The sequence below is a fragment of the Marmota flaviventris genome, chromosome 4 (assembly GCF_047511675.1).
Source record: "Marmota flaviventris isolate mMarFla1 chromosome 4, mMarFla1.hap1, whole genome shotgun sequence".
In the NCBI taxonomy this organism is placed as follows: domain Eukaryota; kingdom Metazoa; phylum Chordata; class Mammalia; order Rodentia; family Sciuridae; genus Marmota; species Marmota flaviventris.
The window spans coordinates 18,969,854-18,992,953 of NC_092501.1; the positions used below are offsets into that span (position 1 = coordinate 18,969,854).

General features: G+C 46.8%; 1 protein-coding gene across 1 annotated transcript; it reads right to left on the reverse strand.

Moving 5' to 3' along the window:
- Positions 1–7,799: 7,799 nt before the first annotated feature.
- Positions 7,800–21,630, reverse strand: Dusp5 (dual specificity phosphatase 5). The gene is made up of 4 exons (XM_027930196.3): positions 20,852–21,630; positions 16,248–16,396; positions 11,993–12,212; positions 7,800–9,260 (listed from the first exon to the last, which is right to left on the reverse strand). Exons 1-4 carry the CDS (start codon positions 21,228–21,230, stop codon positions 8,854–8,856), a joined length of 1,155 nt encoding a protein of 384 aa, XP_027785997.1. The 5' UTR covers positions 21,231–21,630; the 3' UTR covers positions 7,800–8,853.
- Positions 21,631–23,100: the final 1,470 nt, after the last annotated feature.

Here is a 23,100-nt window from a genome sequence, read left to right on the forward strand (position 1 = left end):
GGACATTCTCCACATCCCCGAGGCCCATGCCACATGCTGTGTGAGATATGTGTGTGGCTCTGGAGGCTTTCTAGGCTGCTGCTGCTAATGATGATGATGTTCATCAAATAAACTTGCTCTTTGCCCCACCCCCCAAATAATTTATTACAAAGCTACAGTAATCAAGATAGCATGGTAAATGTAGAAGGAGAGATATATGTAGGAGATATACATAGAAGGATAAGACATATGTCAGTGAAATATGTTCAATGGAACACCAATTTCATAAAGATAGACATATATCTAGGAATAACTTTGAAACTTAGGACACATAACTTATTTAAAGAAAATTTTCAACAATACTCCACCAAAGAAGATATATGATTGGCCTACACACATGTGGAATAATTCACAACACCATTGGTAATGATGAAATGCAAACTTAAAAAAAATATCCAATGAGATCCCATTATAATACTACTAGAATGACTAAACTGGAAAAAAAAAAAAAAATCCCAGCTAGGATATGGAACAACTGGCCTCTCATTCATTACTCATAGGAATGCAAAATGGCACAACCACTGGAAAAACAGTGTGGTCGTTTCTTACAAAATTAGATATTCACTTACCATAGGTCCAGAAATATGCCCATGAATATCCATGGCAGGATTATCCATATTAATGCAAAATTGTAAAAAAAAAAAAAAAAAACAGGTCCAGGTCCACAGGGTCATGTCCTACTATGAAATAATATTGCAGCATTAAAAAGGAATTAATTATTAATCTCTCAACCCTAATACACTGAGAAACATCTAAGTGAAACAAACCAGACTGAAAAACCTATGTACTGTATGATCCCATTTGTACAGAATGCCAGAAAAGCCTCAATTATAACAAAGGAAAACAGATCGGTGATTTCCAGAGGCTGGGGTAAGGAGAGGGAAGTGAATGTACAGGGCACAGGGATATGTTTAAGGTAAAGAAAACCATCTCTATCTTGATTGTAGTGGTGTTACCTTACTGTATGTAAGCATTTGCCAGAACTCAGTTAACTGTAAACTTAAAAGGGGTAAATTTTTATTGTATATAAATTACACCTCAATAAAGCTTGTTTTTAAAAAAATCACAGGCATCCTTTTTATTTAATTTCCATTGTGAGAGTGTTTTGAAGGGGAGTCATAGGTACCAGGAGGTCATTTAATAAGGAATCCTGAAATCAGGAACTAAAATTATGAGTGAGGTCCAGAGGAGGCCCACAAGCGGGAGAGGGGGGTTATTTTTTTATTTTAAAGAGAGAGTGGGAGAGAGAGAGAGAATTTTTTAATATTTATTTTTTAGTTCTCGGCGGACACAACATCTTTGTTTGTATGTGGTGCTGAGGATCGAACCCGGGCCGCAAGCACGCCAGGCGAGCACGCTACCGCTTGAGCCACATCCCCAGCCCCGAGGGGGGGTCATTGCCAGGCCCTGAAGCCTGACTCCTCTCCACTGCAGGCTTCCCAACAGAAACCCCTTTATTTACCCATCCTCAATCTATGCTGCAGTTATTGCAATCAATAATCACAGCCACGGTTCACTGAGGACTTACTGTGTCCTTGACTTCATATTAGCTAATTATTCCCCATCACATTTACTCTTCAAACCTGAACCCACAAAGTAGATTCAAGTTTGGGCTGGTTGGAGTTCTTCTTTTTTTTTTTTTTTCCTATCCCTTTCTTTGGTACCAAGCTCTACCACTGAGCTGCATCCCAGTCCTTTTTATTTTATTTTATGTTTTGATTCAAGGTCTTGGCTAAGTTGCTAAGGCTGGCCTCAGACTTGGAATCCTCTTGTCTCAGACTTCAGATTCCAGAGCTACTGAGATTACAGGTGTATAAATACCCCACTAAAACTTGAGATTTAGATGAAATAATTAATCCATGTCCACTCACCTAGCAAGTGACAAAGCCAGAATTCCATCCAGCTCAGGGTTATGAATATATACCCTCTGAGTTCTGGGTCCTACTTTAATATAACTTCAGCTAGTCCATTGACTCTTCAAGCAACTCTTACTACCTTTCCCCAATCCTGTTGATCCAGCAGTCTCTAATCCCTTCTTCATTGCCTCCTGGGACATTACCTGTAAACACACTACATTGTCCACATTCTACTTGAAATGCAATTCCCAAATCTAAATGCAATATGGGAAGCAAAGGTTTGTAAAGATAATGAACTTTTATAACAAGATCATTTGAAATTCCACTCTAAAGAATAAACCCATTTTGCCAGGTGTGGTGGCACATGCCTGTAATCCCAGTGATTTGGGAGGCTGAGGCAGGAGGATCACAAGTTTAAAGCCAGCCTCAGCAATTTAGCAAGATCCTAAGCAACTTAGGAAGACCCTGTCTCAAAATAAAAAATAAAAAGGGTGTGGGGATGTGGCTCAGTGATTAAGTGCTCCTGGGTTCCATCCTCAGTACCAAAAAAAAAAAAAAAAAAAAAAAAGAATAAACAGATTTCATACCCATGTATAAGGGGTGTAGTAGACATGGAGGCACATACTGAGAAGCTTTTGAATTTCCTTTCCTGAAAAATATTACAGTGTAGGGGAAAGCACATGTCCTTGAGTATCTACTTCAAGTGAGGTATTTTAGCTCTGACCCTCAGGCTGCAGCTGTGTGACCTTGGTGGGGAGGGATAACCTTTTCCTTTTCTCACCCATAAAATGAGACTAACAATACCCATATTTCAGGGATCTTGTACATCTTAAATGAAAGATCATGTGCAAAGTACCTGGAATAGAGCCTGCCATAGTAAGTGATCAATAGACTGTCCTCCCCTCCCCTGTTTTTCTATAGAAAACAGTAATTCTGGGCAAGTTTGGAGGTGTTTTTTCTGAAGCAGGAGACAGAACTACATGACCTTTTGAAATTACTTCCATCCTGGCATCTGTGGGGATTAGGAGACTTGTTCTCAGCTCCCACTTATCCCATAATCCCCACACTTAAACTCACATGCATACCTGTTGTCTTTGGGGACATCTCTCCTTTCAGGCCCAAGCAATAATGTTCCCTAGGATCTGGCACCAGCAGTCATATTTCCTGATTCTAAGGCCACTGTTCTTTCCTTTTGGATGAGAGATCAAATTTTTTCATCTTTTCATCATAGTGATGAATCCGAGGTTTCACTATCAGGGAGGTTTGTTCTTCCCAAGCAACACATTTTCTCCTTGCTGCTGGAAAGCCCAGAATAAAAGTGTTCAGATACTTCAAGGGTTTACTTTTAAGGCCCCATTTGGTGGCTTCCTGGTTTTTGTAAATCTTTTCAAGTGAATGCATGGGTGTTGGGGGTGGGGAAGAAGGAAAAGGACCTGACCTGATATTACCAATAAGCCAGGATTTTAAATTAGGTTCCCAGGCTGGAGCTGGAGCTCAGCGGTACAGCATGTGCTTAGCATGAGTAAGCCCCTAGGTTCCACCCCAGCCCAATAAGAAAGAAGGAAGATTAGTTACCGTAGTTAAGTCACCTTGGGGTGCTGCTGGAGGGGAAACAAGATGGGTACAGAAGGTTTTACATTTTTTTTTTTCTGAGCTTTCTTATGGGACACTCAAGCAAGGGGCACTAATTGAGCATTTTACATAGTAAGAAAGTCAAAGGTATGGAAGGCCACCCTTTCTACCTGAAACTGCCTTACCCATAGCCCCCATCTAGGGAGTCTGAGCTAGCAGGTCTCTGATGTAGAAGAAACTGGTTCATCTGACCCAAATACAGCCCACACATAAGCTGATCAGTGACCAATAAGATGATGTGGTGCCGTGGATTCTAACTCATGAGGTAGCAGTAATTAACCAGATCTTGGTAATTAATTGGCAAGTAGGCCTGGGGTAAAGGAGACTACATGCAGAGGGTTCAGGGGCTCTGAGATAGAGAGGGCAGCTTCTGGTTCTGACAGCTGTTCATTCTCAGGTTTTTTTTCTTTATTCACTCCTTCATTCAACAATTCTTATTGAACACCTAGCATAGATCAGACCTGTGCTAAGTCACTTTCAAATCAATGCAATTCCTCCCCGGCATGGTGGTACATACACTCATGCAATCCCAGGGACTTCAGAGGCTGAGGCAGGGGATCACAAGTTTCAGGCCAACCTTGTCAACTTAGTGAGACCCTGTCTCAAAATAAAAAAATAAAAAGGTCTAGGAATGTAGCCCAGAGGTAACTACCCATGAATTCAACCCTCAGTACTGCAAAAACTAAATAAAATAAAATAAATGTAATTCTTGCCCTCTTAGGGCTTATGGTCTAGATGAGATGGGCATTAAAATAATCAGAGACAAGTGAAATTTTAAACTTTGGCAAAATATGAAGGAAAGACATAGGGAGCTATGAGAGATCTAATAGGGACATCTGGCCCAGTCTAGGAGTCTTGGAGGTCTTGCTTGGGGAATCAAAGTTGGAGCTGTGAAGTGAAGGACCAGTGGGTGTTAATGAGTTGAAGGGTGATTTAGAGGAAAAAGCTATTCCAGGCAGAAACACGTATGTGCAAAAGTCCTGAGGCAGAAGGGAGTATGTCATGTTTAAAGGGCTAGAACGGGGTGTAACTGTGTATTAAACCCTTTCCATAATGTGGCCTGAGGGGACTCTTTTTATTGCCAACAAAGCCCAATGAACAGAAGCACCTATTGTAAGCCTCAGTGTTCAGAAGAGTACAACAGCATTGAAATAGCTTCATCCTGGCTCTACTAGCCACACGGCCTTGGGAAAGTTATTTAGTTAGTACCTCTGAGGTTGTTTTGTGCATCTGCAAATAAAGATAATAAAAACTTCTGCACAAGTCTCTGATGAGAATTAAATGAGATGATGCCTGTGTACCTGCCTACCATGGTTTATGGCATATAAAAAGTACTTAATGCATACTTTTTATATTAGCCAAATGGCTGGGAAAGGGGTAGGGCTCCATAAGAGCTCATTTCTTTAAAAAAAAAAAAAAGGGAGGGGAGGCTACTTTTTTCACTCCACTGGGGGTGGAGGTAAGGGCAAGACTAATACCATATTCATTTAAAAAAAATACCGAATTGATAAAAAGGAAGAGCACCTAAGATGTGATGTAATGTAGGACAGGGTCTGGGCTGTTAGCACAGGTACCACAGCCATGTCCACAGGTTGGTATTCTGGTGATTTGGGGTATGAAACATACATAAGAGAGGACAGAGTTGGAACCTAGGGCAAGAGCTGGCTGGGGGAGGGGGCCTAGGGGACATTGGTCCAACTGTGGAGGCCAACTCCAGTCTGGGACAAAAAGTCCAGTGAATGGTCATCAGAATCATGAAGTCCTTGAAGGTGCAGCCACGTGGCCCTTGCTCCTCCTTGATTCCCAGGTTTAGCAGGTACTCAGTGTTAATGGATGGACAGATGACAGTTATCTAGACAGAGGAATCACTTCTATCACATCCCAGTCTTATAGCTTTGAGCAATGTGTCCATCCATGCCAGGGTTCCCCAAAGGGTACTGGTAAGGGTCAAAGGAGAGGGCAGTGACAGAGATGCTGAGGCAAGGGGCCAAGGCCCCAACCATGAGGTAGAGTTCTGGACAGAATCTATCCCAGAGAGAAACACAGAATTTGGCAGTCACTGAGAAAGCAAAGGAACCCAGTCCCATAGATGAATCTCTCAGGGTGAGAAGAGACACAGGGGCTTCTTTCTATGTGTATTTACACTCACCTCATTCCATAAGCACATTGTGTTATGTTTAATCTTTAAATAGGATTTGAAGGGTACATTGTTGTTGTTATTTGAGTCACTGAGGAAATGGAAGGGAAAATAAAATTGGAAAACTTCAATATAAACAAGGTGGCGTCAACACCAAGAACACAAGTCAGAAACTCCTATAAAACAGCCAGGGGTGGGCTCAGAGTTCAATTCTGAGCTGCCTAGTTACCTGAGCAAAAAGGAAAACAGGCACATGAGCTTTATGGTGTTCAGAAAATGAACCACCAGCAACTTCAGGAGCTACAGCTGGCTGGGGTATCAGAGTCAGGGAAACATTTTTCCAGTGTTCCTGTACAAGGAGACCCGTGGGTGCACAGGACTTCTGCCAGCACACTGGATACTGGGTTGAGGCTTCTTATACATCTTCCACCCCCATCAGGCCCAACTCAGAGGCCAGAATGGACCCACAGGGCTTCATGCACAGAAGCAGCAGGAAATAGAATAGGGGACGTATCTGTTTTCCCAAACACATCTCCACCTGAGGATGCTGGAAATCAACAGAGGTGTTTCAATTGAGTCCCACCAGCTTCAACTCCCTATCTGGCACTGGAAGCAGTGTAAAGCTGATCTTGGCAAAAATGGAGGTGTAATTAATGAAGAGAATATTAGTGGCGTGAGAGTTCCAGAGCCATCCCCAGCTGTGGAGTTCACTGGCTTAACCCCGCCACCGCCCCCAGTGACTCACTGGCTTATGAGCAATTCTCATATGCCTGATTTAGAGGACTTACTCAGTCTTCAGAGAAAGACTTTAATGCAATAAGGCAAATGTCAGCAAGTGGGACATGGCTTAGCCTATCACCCCAGCCTGTACCTGGCTTCTATAGTCTGGGTCTCCCTGCTTGAGCTCCCCCCACCCCCACTCACTAGGCACCTGGACAGGCTGCAGATCATACCCTGACACTGACTAGAGGCTCATAGATGTGAAACCAGAAGGGATCAGGCATAGCTATCCCAAGCCCTGAAGTCTGGTCCACAAAGGGTGTGGAGATTAGCTCCCACACACTGGAGTGAGGGGTGAAGGGAGGGCTGGATCCTGAGACGCCTTATTTCCTGTTCAGTGCTCCTCACCATGAGAGCCCCACTTAGATTAAGCAGATAAGGGAGACAACTGAAAGAAATTCAGCCTCCTCAGTGTGCAGGCTTCTCATCTGTGCTTTCCAAATAGCCTGTGGAGGGCGATTTGAGAGAGCAAGGCCTCAAGCAAGGCCTTTGATGTGAGCTCTTGAGAAGGCCGGGCTAACCTGGGCTCTGCCACCATCTTGACCTTTGACAACACAGAGTGCCTCTTTGGGCCCTCCTGAATTGAGGGGTACAGCTGGAATCCCGGTGTCAGGCATCAGTTGTCTAGGGTGGCATAAATCCCAATCAGTTCCCTACAACCCCAGATTGGGAGGTAAGCCCCAAGACAGACTTGTGGGGAGTCTGCTCCCTCCTTTCTCCACCAACGCAGAAGACATTACTTAGACGTCAAATTGAGTCTGCCTTGGATTTAAACCCACTCACTGTGGGATTTACCTAGAAACTACTGAGTGAATTTTCTGGAAGAATTAGTTGCAAGGGTAAGAAGGGGCTGGGGGGGGGGCAGTCCCTTAATATCAAACAACTTCACATAGTTCACATCTCCATCCCATCACCTTCTATCTAGACTTTTTAGTTGTATCGTGTCAGGCAGGGAGGGAGGAGATTGGACAGCTTGGCACCCAGGTTTGCTAGAATCCAGGGCCTTGTGCTTAAGTGGACATCTAGCTTAGTTCATTCCATTTCGCAGATAAGGCATCTGAGGTTCCAGCCAAATTCACCTATCTTGGGGTGATGGGATTGAGGAACCCAGAGTGAACAGTTGCTCCAACCACTTCCCTGTGAAGCCTGTGCCTGTTAGCTTAGGGAAGCCCCTCAGATGAAAAGCAGCATTCTGTGTCCTTGTTTCGATCACGGACTCATGAGTGAAAACCTTACAGCTACACATCCACCATTTCACCCTACTATTTGGAAATGAAACCCTGTGCAGCAGGCTGGCTCCGATCCAAAAGTATCTCCACTTTACTCCAACTCACCAACAACATGAAGAAGTGCTGTTTCCTTTAACTATTTTTATTTTGCACTATAAAAAAACAATAACAACCAGTAACATACCCCTTTTCTTCACATTCACATGGGTTTTAAGAAATTATTGCCTTTTCCCCTGGAGAAATAATCTACAGACAGAAAAGTAGTACCACATTGCAACAATCTGCAAATCCCAGAAGTCAGTAGCTTGAAGACAACCCCCAGGGGCTGGGAGGAAAACAAGTGTCACAAGAAACGAGACACGAGCACACAGAAGGACAGCAAGCTGAGGAAGGACTGTTTTCAATGCCACTGACCCAGAAGACACAGCAGGTACCCTTTTTCTCCAGGCACCCACTGCCACCTCAAAGGGGTGATTTTTGGTCTATGGTGCAACGAGACTGGTTCAAGTATGATGAAGAATCATGCCAAAGTCCAAGGTCAGGAAAGAACCCACAGTGAAAATGAAACCCAGAGGAGTCAACATCTTGCAACTTCAACCAAATGTTTCCGTTGGACCCAGAGGGCATCTCACAAACATTTCAGGGTTCAAATCAGCATATCCAGGGTGTCCCTACCAATCCGGCAGGATAACTTTCCTGACTAGGCGGTGATCAGCTTATACCCCGAAGCAACAGAGAGACACTGAGACTGCCAAAGTTCAAAAAAATAGGATGGAGATTGTGCTTCCTTTAAAATGAATTGGCTTCCTAACTAACTGCCTTTTCTCCTGGTCCAGCAACTTCTCTCTTTCCTGTTGCTGCAGGTGTTTATTGCCTATGCTTGAAATGAAAAGGCGAACTTTGAGGTGCAAGGACTAGGAGGTCCTGAGAGGGCAGGGGTCTGGAAGTACAGTAGTCAGCACACACGGTGCTCTCGTAATGGCTTGGCCTTCCTTCAGTCCCGAGAACCTCTCCGTGAGGTCAGTCTGAAGTTTGTCTGCAAACCTGATAACCGCTCAGTGTCTTACTGGGGCAGTGAGACAGAGAGAGGTCTTCAGTATTGCACAGGTGTGAAATGTCCATGAGTTTAAAAAACAAAATCACAGTTGCTCTGGGGCTGGGCTGGCACCCCACCCCAGTCTTAGCAGGATGTGGCGGTGGCCACAGGGCCCCTGTGGAGCTCTGCAACAGTTGAGTGGGTGGGCACTGGCGCCAGCACCGAGGTAGGGAATGTGCAGTAGGTGCCCTGCACGTCAGGGCTCAGTGTCTGCAAATGGTCTATAAATGGGGAGCCTGCTGCCTCCCCTTGGCAGGAGAGAGGCTGCGGGTTGGGCGTGGAAGGCAGGATCTCAGATTCATACTGCAGGAGCTGGCCCATGAAGCCAAAGTTGGGTGAGATCACACTCCTCCGCTGCTTGATGTAATCGAAGGCCTCCTTCAGGCGGAACTGCTTGGTCTTCATGAGGTAAGCCATGCAGATGGTGGGCGACCGGGAAACCCCAGCCTCACAGTGGACCAGGACCTTGCCTCCCTTTTCCCTGACACAGTCTGAAAGGAAGATAAGAGATTGGGAATGAGTGGGAACTGGAATTGAAACACAAGAATCAAAACAGTAATGTCACCTAGTTATCACACCCTCGTGTCTGCTCAGAGCCATGGTACCATACTGGACGTCTGCTAGTCTTCAGTCCCTACTGGTGAGGACAGACGTAGGAAGTATTTAATCCTCACAGCTGCTCCCCAGTTCTCTAGAACATTTGCAGATTCTGCCATGGGAGATGCTAGACCTGAAGGAATCCCTTCTGGGGATTCCATCCTAACTTAGGTTCCAACGGTGGGGTTCAAGAAGGAACTAGAAAATCCTTGAAAGCATAAAATTTTTATTGCATATGCACAATTTTCTGAGAGCCTCCTAGGCTCAAAGCCTTACTCGGAGAAGTAATTCTTTGCCTCTCTCCAGGTCGGATTCTAATGATGACAACCTAGCCCCCATCCTGGTAGAGACCTCCCAGCCTCCCTGGACACCCTGTCTTGCTGTGCCAGGGCGGGATGCTTGGCTCAGCTCCTAGGGTTCTCACCACCAAACATACGATAAATAGCGCATGGCCACTAATTATAGCCCTGGCTAAGTGACGCTTACTAGACGGAGGATATAAATGGCTTTTGCAAATTCCATGTTGCTCAACAATGGGAGTCACTGCTATAAAGCTACCACCACCAGTTAGCATTCTTTAGCTCAATATGACCAAAAGGGGGCCCCTCCTTTCCTGCTCTAACCCTCCCAGCAAAACAGAACTACAACTGTTAAAAATGGGAAAGGGTAAAAGGTGAATATTATCAACAAGAACACAAAAACAGTACTTCCAATTCCCCCTTTAGCTAATGAGAAAACAATTACATCACAGGAAGTTAGATGTAGCTAGCACTCTGTGAGGCTGCAGTAGGCAAAAACAAAATTTTTGAAGGCAGCAGGTAGGGGAGCCCCCTTACATCCTTGCTCATCTGCTCCAAGTTCAAGAAGTTTGCAAATGAATCTGCAATGTCTAGAAGATGAAATATCTAAGGCTCAGGGAGGAATCTACAGATTCTTCATGTGAACCAAAAAAACCCAAAGTACACCCAAGGTAGCTCATGAGAGGTACCCCCAATCCAATCAATTCAAAACAACAACAACAAAAAAACCAAAAGTTCTTATAAATCAGTTCCAAGGGGAGACCCCCAACTCCCTAGGATTACAGGGTTGTGCCTTCGTTTCCTTTGCTCTTCCACTCATTTCCCCTCTTGAGTCCAGCTTTTAGTGGGCAAAGGGCCCAGAATGCACTGCTTCTCTACAGCTCAGGGGCCTGCCTTCTATAGGACTCTTCATCTGGAAGGGGTTGGTGCATATTTCAGCATAGGGCCCACTGGGGAGGCTCAGCCTCTTCCATTAGCAGGGCAAGGTGTCTGGGAAAAAAACACTGTGTACTTTTGAAACCCTGTGGGGTGGTGTGACTGTACACAAACATATACAATATACACACAGGACTGGGAGGGACAGTTCTTGTGAGCTGGATGGGGGCGAGTTTCATGACCTCATGCAGCAGCTATCTAGGTAATTAAATAAGAGGCCTAGGAGGGCAGAGCCTTCCCAGGGACCGGGAAAGCAAGTCAAGGGTTTCCCACCCAGAACCCATCATTTTGGCTGCTTCTCAGGCTCTAAAGGGATCATTTCAGCCTGGAGGCTCAGGGGACAATGAGGACAGGTTTGACCTTTTGCCTCTGGTGAATTTCTCATCAAGGTTTCCTATGGAGCAGAAATTGTGTGTGATGAGCACAGGGCTTACCATGTGGCTGAAGAAGGGCCCTTTAATTGCTGTCTGCACCAAGTAATTATGCTGTGCCTAACACCTGTCTTTCCTCCTTCAACATCCCTTAGAACGTGATACAAGGAAAATCAAGCCTCAGTACCAACAACTATGCATGTTAAAAAGAAAGAAGTCCTCTTAAGACCACAAGGTTAGGGAGTAGTGTTGCAAACGTGGGATTAAAAAAAAAAAAAAAAGTTAGGCCAGACCCGCAGGGAAAGAGATATGGGAGAAAGAGAAGACACCAAACGGGAGGACAATCCAGGCAACTTCAAGTGCCTGGAAACCCCAAGGCCAAAGCTCTTTCCAGGCAGAGGGGTGAAGGCTACGGCCTTGTTTTCAGGTTTGCACAATGGAGTAAATGATAACTGCCTCATAGGAATGCAGAAAGGATGTAGAAGATGCCAAATTTTCTGTGCACAAAGCATGGAGCTTGAGTCAAGTGCTATCTTTAATCCAAAATTAGCTGAAAATGCAAAACAAATTGCCTCCAAAGCTGTTTGCCAAAACTGTGGAAAGCTGTTGGGCCCTCCAGGCTCAGTGCGTAAGTAGCGCTCTCTCGATCCTTCTGTTTGCTTTTAAAAATATCCCAACCTACGTAGAAACACAGTTAGGGAGCCCCCGCTTCCCCCTTTCCTCGTGTGAAGCATTACGCATGGACATACTCTGCTCCTGCCCAACTTGAAACAAAACAAGAGCAGCAGTGAGTATAGCCATAAAATTATATTAATTCATTTATCTTGCAAACTAAAGCTCCTATTAATAGCAGCTCAAGTCCTCCCTCTGCAGCATCTGTTCTTGGTGTCGACTCTTGGTGGTTGCATACACAGGGCATTTTTCTCTCAGAGAAGGTAGCCCCCCATCAGCACATCAAAAACCCAAGAAGGCATGCTCCAAGGGGCTCCCAAAATAATGGAGGGGGAGGACCCAACCTACCAATGAAGTCTATTGCTTCTTGAAAGTGGGAGCTGATGTCGGCCGTGTGGCTGTCTTCCACTGGGATCCATTTGTAGTGTAGGTGGGTCGTGCAGGCCTCGGAGGTCCGCCGGGAGACATTCAGCAGGGCTGTGATGTGCAGGTTGGCTAGGAACTCGCACTTGGATGCATGGTAGGCACTTCCAAGGTAGAGGAAGGGAAGGATTTCCACAGGGCTGCCCTGGAAGCAGAGACAAAGAACAACCAGGAAATATTGGATTAGCTTGCTCATTTGGAAGAATTAAAAATAAACAACTCTGACCTATTTGTCTCTTAAGGTGGGAGGTTCCCTTTCTGGTTTCCAGGTAGAGAGAGTTCAGAGCCAGGGCAGCTCAGCCAAGAGTGTGGGTGGCACCTCCATCCTGGTAAACTCTACCCACCGTGACTGCCGTGTGACTCAATGACAGCCAAACCCACACGGCCCAGAGTTTCATTTTTTGCACTTATCCAAGGAGACAGGAAATGCCAGCAGCCTTCCTGTGCTACCCAGTGTAAGAACAGGAGCAATGCAATTAAAAGACCTATGGTGACATTTCAGCTGCCCTAAGAGTACCAGGACAAGCCTTGAGCCATGGGGCAACCCTGGCAATGTAGGCTCCCTTCTTTATAGCCCAGACATTTTATAGTGTATTTTCATCAACTCTAAGATACTGTCTATTCTAAAATAACCCAGGTTTCAGAAATGGTAAAATATGCAGCCTCCTCACCCTCCAAAAAAGTATGCTTCTTAGAAACGAAAATAACCACTACCTACCCAGAATCCATAGACTAAGAAAAACTGTTAGACCACAGAGGGGTTTTCCCCACCCCTGACCTCTTCACACGGGGTGCTGTGTGGGTGAGAGGGGTTTACATCATCACCCACACAGCAGGCTTCTGGTGTGGAGAATCAAGACTAAGTGAGAACCAGAGACTATCTACCCCTGAACCTCCAGCTAGTTGGACTCCAGCAATCTGAGCACGTATGGGTTCTCAGGTGCCAAAACAAAACAAACAAAACAAAAAAGCCAGTGACAGTTGGAACAACAGGAGCCCCTGGGGATTCAGAGGGAAACACTGGGCTGCAGGGACTGTGGTTGGTCTTTGGGAGCCTTTCCCATACCATCCATCCGTTTCCTGTCTTTCCATTTCCTGTCCAGGAATAAGAGTGGAATGGAAACTCTCAGCCCGACCCATAATAGGGAAAGGGGCATGTGTGTGTCCTGGGGAGGAGGGAGGTTTGTCCAGCACTTTGTGCCTGTATTTTCTGTCCTGAAAAGTTGAGTGTTTCAGTAAAGCCAGTTCAGTCACTTAGAAGAAAGTTATAGAGGATTTTACCTAAGGTTAATTATAACAATCAGTATTTTTATTAGCACTTACAATGGCTGGCATGTGGGCCTGACACTTTGGATGTACCTATATAGCGCCAATTTCACAACAAATCTGTAAAGTAGGTAATGTTGTTCCCATTTTATAGAAGGGTGACTTGAGGCTTAGATAGGTTTCTGTCTTTCTTTTTTTTTTTTTTTTTTTTTTAGTACCAGGGATTGAACTCAGGGGCACTCGACCACTGAGCCACACTCTCAGCCCTATTTTGTATTTCATCTAGAGATAGGGTCTCACTGAGTTGCTAAGTGCTTTGCCATTGCTAAGGCTGGCTTTGAACTCTTGATCCTCCTGTCTCAGCCTCCAGAGCCGCTGGGATTACAGGTGTGCACCACCTGGCTCAGATAGGTTTAAATAACTTGCCCACATCAGAGCTTATCAAATGGTAGAGATAGGATTGAAACCCAAACCCAAGTCTCAAGGCCTTGTCTGAGACCATTTCAACAGTGACAGTATGAGAAATCAAGAATTTCAGGTAAAATATCCTCTATCCCTAAAGAGAAGTGAATTTATACCCTCTCCTTGAATCTCCCCAAACTCCCCTGCATTCGAAGCAGCCTTCCCAGTGGCAATGTGGTACAGAGGCTGAGAATCTGGGCCTGGGCACCAGGTAAAACGGCTCTTTCTCCATCAAGTCCCAGCTCCACATTTCCTAGCTGGTATGACCTTGGGCAGCCTCCCTAACCTCTGAGCCTCCTTAACCTCTGAACCTTTATCTGAAAACCTCTAAGCCTCCCTAACCTCTGAACCTTTATCTGTAAACCAAGGATAATAATCCCTATCCTCCTGGGATAATGGGTAAGTCATAAATGGGATAATGGGTGTATTAAAATCTGATACATTATAGAGCATTTTCATGAGGCTAAAGAATAAACAAATAGAATAAGAATTTTCTCCCTGGGGAAGACACAGGACAGATGCTGGGAGGTCAGGCTATCCCAGCAGGCCGGGTTCTGGCCTAAACAGGACCCACTCCGTGGACCCAGCTCCCCACTAATTAGAAACCCAGAAAACAGCAAAGATGGTAGTGTTCTTTGGAAAACAGTGAGAGGCACAATCTGGTCAGTTTCTCTCAGCAACTGACCAGACAGACACCAATGGACACCTATACACGGAGCAGGCAGGATGGCTGACTAGGTCTCTCCCTTTCCTGAGTGCCTGGAAGACATGGACACCAGGCTTGGAACCCTACCCAACTTCCCCTGGAGCTAAGCCCAATAAATACCCCTCAAATTATATTTCTTTCCCTTTCTGAACCTCCCATTTACACTTAAGAGGAAGATACCAACAGCCTTTCGAAACCTCAAAGGTTAACAGCCTCGCCTCATTCCTCTGTGCAGAAGTGGTATGGGGGTTCCCCAGATGATCTTGAAGACACATCAGGGCCTCCCCAACCTTCGCTTGGCCAAAGGTCTTGCGTGCTTTCACACACTCTGACAATTTTTATTTCTCTTTCACTTTCTTAGAAATGGGGAAAATACAACCCAAACAAACAAACAAACAAAAATAGAAATCCTGCTAGGCTGGATGCACGTGACTTGAAAGCCAAGGGTTCATCATACACTGTGAAGATTTTCCATTAAGGAAAACAAACTGAGTCATAACCCTGGCACCTGGCCGACATATTAAAAGGATTCCTGACCAAGAATCCCATTCAAGACCAAGTCACCTGGTTCTATTTGGAAGTCTGTCCCTAGGGGCAGAGTTCTACTCAGACAGGGAACTGGCATTTTTGGCAGCATCTAGAAGTCTTCCTTCTTAGGCTTTGGCTATGTTCTTAGTTGGAGAGGACAGTGTGAAAAGCTCCTCCCACTACCCAGGTGTGTAGCCAGGGGCATGTGAAAAACAGGAGGAGGTCCTGAAAGGAACCACAACAGGGAGTTAAGAGAATGGGGTTCTGGGGCTAGGGGTGTGGCTCAGTGGTAGAGCTCTTGCCTAGCCATGTGCGAGGCCCTTGGTCCAATCCCTAGTACTGTGGGGCAAAAAAAAAAAAAAGTTGGGAGGAAGAAAGAAAAAAAGGGGGTTCTAACTCTGAAACTGCCATAACCAGCCGCAAGACTTTGTAAATCAGTCATCTCACCAGCTACGGCAGTGCTTCCTCTCTCTGGTGAAAAGTCAAGGTGGGTTTTCAGCTCTGGTTTCTATAAAATCTGAACTCTTTTCTGCCTTTCCCCATCTTCCTACATCATGTTAAGTAACCCACGACCTTTAATGGGTGGTTACAATGCACAATTCTTTGAAGGAAATAAACCTCCACACCTTTAGAGAAACAAGAAACTCCCTAGCGTCTCTTGATCTCCTCTGGTGTCAGAATTTGTAGAATTACAAGCATCAGAGACCCTCAGGGGAGCCTGCTGAGCCATCCAAAACAGGGGCTTCTCTAGCACTGCAACCTTTCCCCCTGCCTCCAACCCCACTGCAGTTAAAAACACCAAGACACACCTTGATAGGTACTGGGTTGGTGTATAGAAACTGCAGATGATCAGCAATTACAAAGAACACAGGAAGCCTGAAAGTCAACTCTGAAATGTTTTCAGGGAAACCTAAGCCAGTATTTCTAAGCTTCTCTGAACCTCCCAAGGCAGCCATTAACAAAGTATCTTTCATTTCCCCTTTTCTCTAGAAGCTATCCAGCATCCCAGGGCTCACTTGCTCTTGTCAGCTTGTTTGCTGGAAGGATGCCCATTTATTCTTGGACAGGAACTCCAACTGGCAAGCTATAGAGGCTCTCCAAGTTAGAGGATGGTGCCAGCACCCTGATCCACAGAGAACAAACCACTGCTGCTGAGCTGGGAGAGAAGTCAGGTGGCTGAGGAAGGAAGGAATGAGACAGGAACTGGCAGCTACATACCTGGTCATAAGCTGGCCTGTAGTTGATGCTTAGCACTGGTTTCCCACACTGGCTGATGAGGGCTCTCTCGCTTTCGATCTTCTCTTGTGAAACGGGTTTTACGTCTACACAACACTCAGGATATTCCGAATAGAAGGTCTCATATCCCCCTAGAAAAACAAGTGAACATACAAAAAGTGAGACAGATGTAAGCATTGGTTTCTCTAGCTGTCAAAAATAAAATACTCATAATTAGCCAAAACCCTGAGTGTGGGATAGTAAAAAAAAAAAAATTAAAAATCTAATAGGTTCTGGTCACATAAAAATTGAGTAGAACCATCAAGCAGTTTTAGGATAGAAATTGGATGCGTGCATACGCACACACATGTGTTTGCACACACAGCTCTAAAAGGCTATAGTTCAGAAAGGCAATGATTAACTTTTTGTGTCTATCAGAAGCAGCTTAAACTGTGAAAGAAATAATCTGGCATCTGGCAAATATTAACTAAACCTTTCCAGAAAAACAAAAGCCATTTTCTCATTTTTTATTCAAAATGAAGGTGTGATTATGGAAAATTTCATTAATTTATGAGAAGAAATTCTTTTAAACTGTTTTTCCTCAGCCCATTTGCTTTAAGCAGGATTACAGATGGCACCCTATCATTTATAAGAGAACAGGGACTCATGCAAGGATTCAAATCAGAACAGTAAACCAGCCTTGCCCCTTCTCACCCTAGAGGTGTTAAGAACTCTGCTGACAATCCCTTCCCTAGGTCCAATTTAGAGCCATCAATCCAGTTAATTGCCTTCTAGGCCAAATGGGAGGAATGAGGACTTCTGAACTAAATTCCCAGCCCCCATAAGTAAAGCCTGTCTCTGTTCCTTTGTGACTACTACCCTTTCTATCTTATTTATTATCCTCCCCACAACCTTTCTCCCAGGCCCCAAAAGGATACATCAACTAAGAGCATTAAGAATCTTAGCATTACATTTAAACTTCTCCAGACTGATGACTTAAGGCTAAAAACCACTCTCTCTAGGTCACAGAAATTTGTCTTCTCAAGGCCATTATACTCAAGTGGGGAAGAACCAAATGAAAAATGGCCTAGGGCCCCTCAGGAAGCCAAGGGCTAGTGGGCGAACAGGCCAGCTTTGCTTAGGAACTCTATTTCCAACCAGAGCAACCTCAGGCACTTCCGAGAGCCTCTAGAAAGCCCACTTGTCTTTTAATGGCCCAGAGAATTCACTTAGTATCAAATCATGAATTAAATACGCATTCTGAGATCATGCCATTTCCAAAAAAACTCCTTTTCTCTTTTGTGTTTTGATATTGTGATGGACCCTTAATGGAGGAGGTGCTGTCTTTTTTCAACTCTGCAGTCAACAAATGGTTAATGGATTACATGGCAGTCTGCAACTCTCTCCCAGAAGCTGCAGCCAATTCCTAGAATGAGTCATCTTGCCATTACTGCTTCCTCTCAGCTTGCTGGAACTGCCCCTGCCCCCATTTAGTATACCCGAATCTCTCCCGTGGTCACTTCAACAAATAGCCCACCGTACCTCCCAGGATGAGCTTCTGGTCCTCCACAATGACCATGTTCCCTGTCATGGTGACAGGAGGCCCAGCTGGAGGATGGATGAAGGGGGGCAGAAATAGAGGTTTGGTGGTGTAGCTTCCTCTCCCTCATGTCCCCCAGCCCCCTTCCCTTCTAGGAGGTAGAGAGTGCCAGACTTAACACTGGCCCACATCTTCCCCAGAGGAGGTGTCCCTAGTCAGTCAACCACCTGATCATTTCCCATGCCAGATCTCAACACTTTGATTCTAGGAGATAAAACAAGTGATTGGGAGCAAGCATTTGCATCCAGATGGGTATAGTCCCTCCAAAACTTCGAGATGAGACTTGGTGAAAAGAAGCCTTTGGGCCACCCTATGTTTGGGCTTCAAACAGATCATTTAAAAGCTGGCTGTCAGTTGGAGAGATGTGGGTGTGGGCTAGATCCTGCCTGCCTGTTGACAAAATAAGGCAGGCAGACAAGGCGTCTCAGTGTAGTAGAGGGACAGATAAACTGGGCCCTGCCTCTTCAAGCTGGGGTCAGGAGATTAGATGGGTCTTCCACCCACTCCCATCAGAGGTGTGGAGACAGAACATTCCTCTCCGGTGCCTCACTCACGTTGCAAGAGCCATGGCAATTCTTAGGGCTTCAACCTTCCTCAGAGTGAGTCTGCTTTCAATCATCACCACATTGCCAGAGGAACAGAGGCAGTGAGTAGACACTATATATAAATAAGCACTGGCCACACAATTCAGTCAATCACCATCTCATTGCAGTGAGTCTTGGTTTTGGAGGGGGGATTTAGAGAGTATAAAAGGCATTGCCCCAGGATTTGAACGCCACCAGGTTAAAATCTGAACTCATATCTAGACATGAGTTAGGCAAGATAAAGAATTTTTCCTCTGGCAAAAAAAAAAAAAACAGTTTGAAGTGCAGGGTGTTATAAGGATAGGAATTTCTACTGAAATCTCAAATGCACACAAATTTGACCTAGTAAGTCTTATCATTTTATGGAAAGATAAGATAGTGCACATACAAGAATATATGGGCAAAGGTATCCTCTATCTCACTGCTTCAAACAGTAAGGCTGGAAGCAACCTGCTGGCCATCACCAGTGATGACCAAGGGTCATCACAAGTGAAGGGACATGTATGTCCTGATGTGGACAAATGTCTAAGATCTAGATACAGGGAATATATTTAAAATAAATTTATTTTTTAAAGATACTTCTGGGAGGGCTGGGGCTGTAGCTCAGTGGCAGAGCACGCATGAGGCACTGGGTTTGATCCTCAGCAACACAGAAAATAAAAAACAAATAAAATAAAGGCATTCTGTTCATCTACAACTACAAAAAATTAAAATAAAAAGATACTTGTGGGAAATAATGACAAATAAGAAATAGTTGGTGGCTGTCTGGGGAGTAGAATGGAGTTTAAGGGTGTGTGGAAGACCCAATTTTCATCACAAAGGCAATGAAATTTTCAAATTTTGACCTGTTTAAATTTTGTCCTGGATATGTTATTTCATTTAAAAAAAATTTAAACATAATTTTTCAGAGTCCACCAAAAGCTGACTACTTCCTGTAGCAATAACTGGTCAACAGTCCACAGCCCTCTTGGAGAAGGGTGGGGATCAGAGGCAGGACCAAGAGGGTTCCTGGAACATCTTCACGGCTGCTGGGGAGGCAGAAGCTTTTCCTATATGCATTGCTAAGTAAAAAGACTAAATCAAAATGACATCAGGAAGAGAAGGCGATTTAGAGCCAACAGTGAGACCTCTGTATTGCTGAAAAAGGCCATTTTCCACTCCCCCGCACCCCAGGGGACTGGGGCAGTAGGGAGGAGGATTACCATCCACCTCTGTTATCTTCCCAGTGGGAAGAAGGGACAGTCACCAAGAGGTGCTAATAGATGGGGAGCTACCCACGAGCCTCTGAGGTGTGTGAAATTCCCCAAGTTAGGTTGCTTGAAACTTAGCTGCACCTGAGTACGGAACCACATCAGTGTTACAGTCCAAGGTGTCCAGTAATAGGGCTGATAGGACCCTGGGGGCCCGGTCCAGCTTAAGCTCTTATCTCTGCACCAGAACCAAGGTTCCCATATATTTGAGGTTACAAGGCAGGAGCAGTCACAGGAAGTGACCCAGAAATCAATGCTCTGGAGTTTGAGAGTCAATCACCCACCCACCCACAACAGGAAGCTAAAGTTATGTTCCCAGCAGGTGAAATGGGCAGGCCTGGTGGAAGCTCTTGGAGGTCTCCAATCAAAGGTCACAGAACCTCTACATCACATTGCCCCCATCACCACTGCCTGTCTCCCTCCCCCTATCCCGGCCCCCAACCCGCAGCACTGGCTGTCTGGCGGCCTCCCACCCAGTAGTAGTCTCGGCTCAGGACCAGTCCCAGGGATAATCTCAGCCCCAGGAAGGCAGGAGGGGTGGGAAAGCTGTCAGCTCCAAATTAGGCTTGAGAAAGGCCTAGGACCAGGAGGGGAGGAGGCCAGAGGAAAACAATAAAAAGCAATAAAATAAAAAGGAAAGGAAGGGGGAGGGACTCACCAGGGTCAAAAAGGCATGAGGGGTTGGTAAAGACACAGCCTAAAGCACTGTAATTGTCTAGGAGGGAGGAAGGGGGACACCACGGCGCCACGCTAGGGGGAGGGAGGGTCTCGACCTGCAGATCATGCCAGATACATCAGCAAGGCTCGGAGCCCAGTCCCCAGCGAGAGCAGTGAACCCAGTGTCAGGAAAAGGCGCCTGCGCCCTGCACGAGCTCAAGGCCCCCAAACTGCTAAGGAGCACCTCTCCGCAGCACAACCAGTCTCACTCAGCCTGGCGGACAGACGGGCTGCCAGACGCTTTCGAAGAACGCTGGTGGAGAGGGGTAAGCTCTGAGGCGGGTGCCCTCCCAAGCGCACGTCAAGCCCCACTGTGCAGAGTCCCGCAAGTGGTTGACTTTCCCGGGTGCAGGATGCCGGAGGACGCCCCAAGCAAGGAGGGGTAACGCAAGACCCAGGAATCCCGGTGCTGGATTGTGGTAGGGTATCAGGGGACCGGCTGCCGGCCGCACTCACCTTTGAGGAAGTAGACCCGCGGGCCCGCGGGCAGGCAGGCCAGCAGCGAGTTGAGCACTACGCGTGCGGCGCTCTCCTCCCGCAGCTTCTGCCAGTGGCGGCTGCCCTGGTCCAGCACTACCACTGCCGCCACGCCGCCGCCGCCTTCCTGCAGCAGCCGCGCGCGAGCCGCCTCGTCGGGCAGCACGTAGCGCGCAGACACCGCGCCGCCCCGGGCCCGCCGCAGCACCACCGAGTTGAGGTTGACATTGAGCGAGCCGCGCACGCTCGAGGCGGCGAAGGCCAGGTAGGGCCGGCAGTCGAGCACCACGCAGCGCGCCGCCGCCTCCTTGCGGAGCATCTTGCGCAGCTGGCGCCCGTCGAGCGACGTGACCTTCATGCCGCCACTGGCCAGCGGCCCCGCGCCGAGCGCCCCGCCGGTGCCCACGGCCAGGGTACCCGCGGGCTAGGCACGGGAGGGCCACCGCGGGGCTGAGGCCGGCCAAAGGAGCCCAGCGCCGGAGGGGCCGCTCAGTGCTCTTTCCCGCCCCGCGCGCTCGGCACCCTGCCCGGCCACTTGCTGCCCCAGAAGCCGGGGATTCCGCCGGCAGCGCAGCGTTTTATGTGAATGAGTGTGCGGCCTGTGACGTGGCTGCCCATATAAGGCCAAATATGGGTATTTCCCCGCCCCTTCTGTCGTGATCACGCCCACAGGGGCGGGGCGGGCGCCGAGGGTTAGTCAGAGGGAGAAAGAGGAAGTGGAAGGTGCCTCCTCGCTCTCTCCGCGGCGTAGCGCGGAGGGACTCACTCTCGCATCACCCGGGCTGCGGGTGGGATGTCAGGAAAGCCACAGGACCAAGATGACCCACGCTGTGCGGGAAGAGGAGGAAGCAGAGGAGGGGGCGGTGCCGGCGCCCCACTATCCGCTTTCAGTTTTAGAGACGTGGGCTGAGAACCTGCTGGGAGTTGAGCGGGGCAAGGAACCGGCCATTGCCCCCCAGATGAATCCGGAATGGATTCCCACCGTTACCGAAGTGTTTAAGCATGTAAGATGATACCTGAGATCTGCCTCAAGGGGTGAGGTATAGATGACTCCAGATCGGGCAAGTGTTGGTGATTCTTGAAGCTGGTTGCTGGATACTGGGGGTTCATTATATCGTTTTCTCCACTTTTATGTATATTTGAAATTTCCATAATAAAACTTTCTAAAAGTTAAGAGGGAAAGGGAGCCGGATTAATTCATTAATTGATTAATTAATCCTCTCCAATAGATTCTGCTCTCAAAAGGATTGATAGCTCTCTGTTCCTCTCCCATAATGAGAATAATAAACCGGCATTTGGAGGAATCCCCCTCTGGTCCCTGTAAACCTTTTGTGAATTCAGCAGCAACATCAACATGTATACAATGATGGGCCTCAGTCCATTAAACTGCTGTCCAGGTGGCTTCTGGATTTGGGAGATTATCTGTGGATCAAGTATAATCCCAGGCTGTCTGCCCCCACCATTCCCCAGGAGCTTCAGGCTTCCCACCCCCACTCTTGGGGAACTAAGCACGATTCACCTCCTCTGCAAGTATTTATTGAAGGCCCTCTCTGTACAGGGCTTCTCTGCCTGCAGGGACACATGGGATTGAAGTACATCTCTGCCCCCAGCTCACCGCCAACCATTTTATCATTGGTTGGGTGGAGCTACCTGGTGGAAAACAGCCTTCCTCCTCTAGAGAGGGGCTTGTTTACAGCTGACATAAGGGAATGGGGTTTTTAGAAGAAAACAAACCAAATTCTGAAACCAAATGCAGTCAACCCCAACACCAGCATAGCTGTCATTGCTTCTTGGTCACAGCTGCATTCAGTCAAAGGCACTGTCCTAGCTCTGCCTGTGGGGTCTTGATAACATGATGTGAGGTATTTATTTTTATTTTTTCTCTTTGGGGTTATCTGTGTCAGCCTCCCCTGAAAATCGCTCCTCTTCCAACCTGTTCTGTCTCTGTTACTGGCACTATCCTACCCCAGACCTTTCAGCCCAGAACACCACACATATGGGGAATACCCTCATGGACTTAGCTCTGTGTTAGGTGCTGGTGGCACCAATGAGCAAGATTTGCTATCTCCTCTAGCTATTCCCCCCTCCCCCACGCACCAGCCCAGAGGGGAAGCCAGCTGCACACAGGCCTCTTTACAGTTCAGTGGTCAGTGTGGAGGGTCACCCAGAGTCTGTGTGGATGGGGTAGAGTGAGGATGGGGGCTGGAGAAGGTCTCCAGAGATGGGAG

Excerpts from the sequence above, each read along its gene's own strand:
- Dusp5 (XM_027930196.3), bottom strand. The coding sequence starts at position 21,230 with ATGAAGGTCACGTCGCTCGACGGGCGCCAGCTGCGCAAGATGCTCCGC. Across the intron at positions 16,397-20,851 it reads GCGGGTCTACTTCCTCAAAG|GGGGATATGAGACCTTCTAT; the intron begins GTGAGTGCGGCC and ends TTGTTTTTCTAG. Across the intron at positions 9,261-11,992 it reads AGAAGCAATAGACTTCATTG|ACTGTGTCAGGGAAAAGGGA; the intron begins GTAGGTTGGGTC and ends TCTTCCTTTCAG.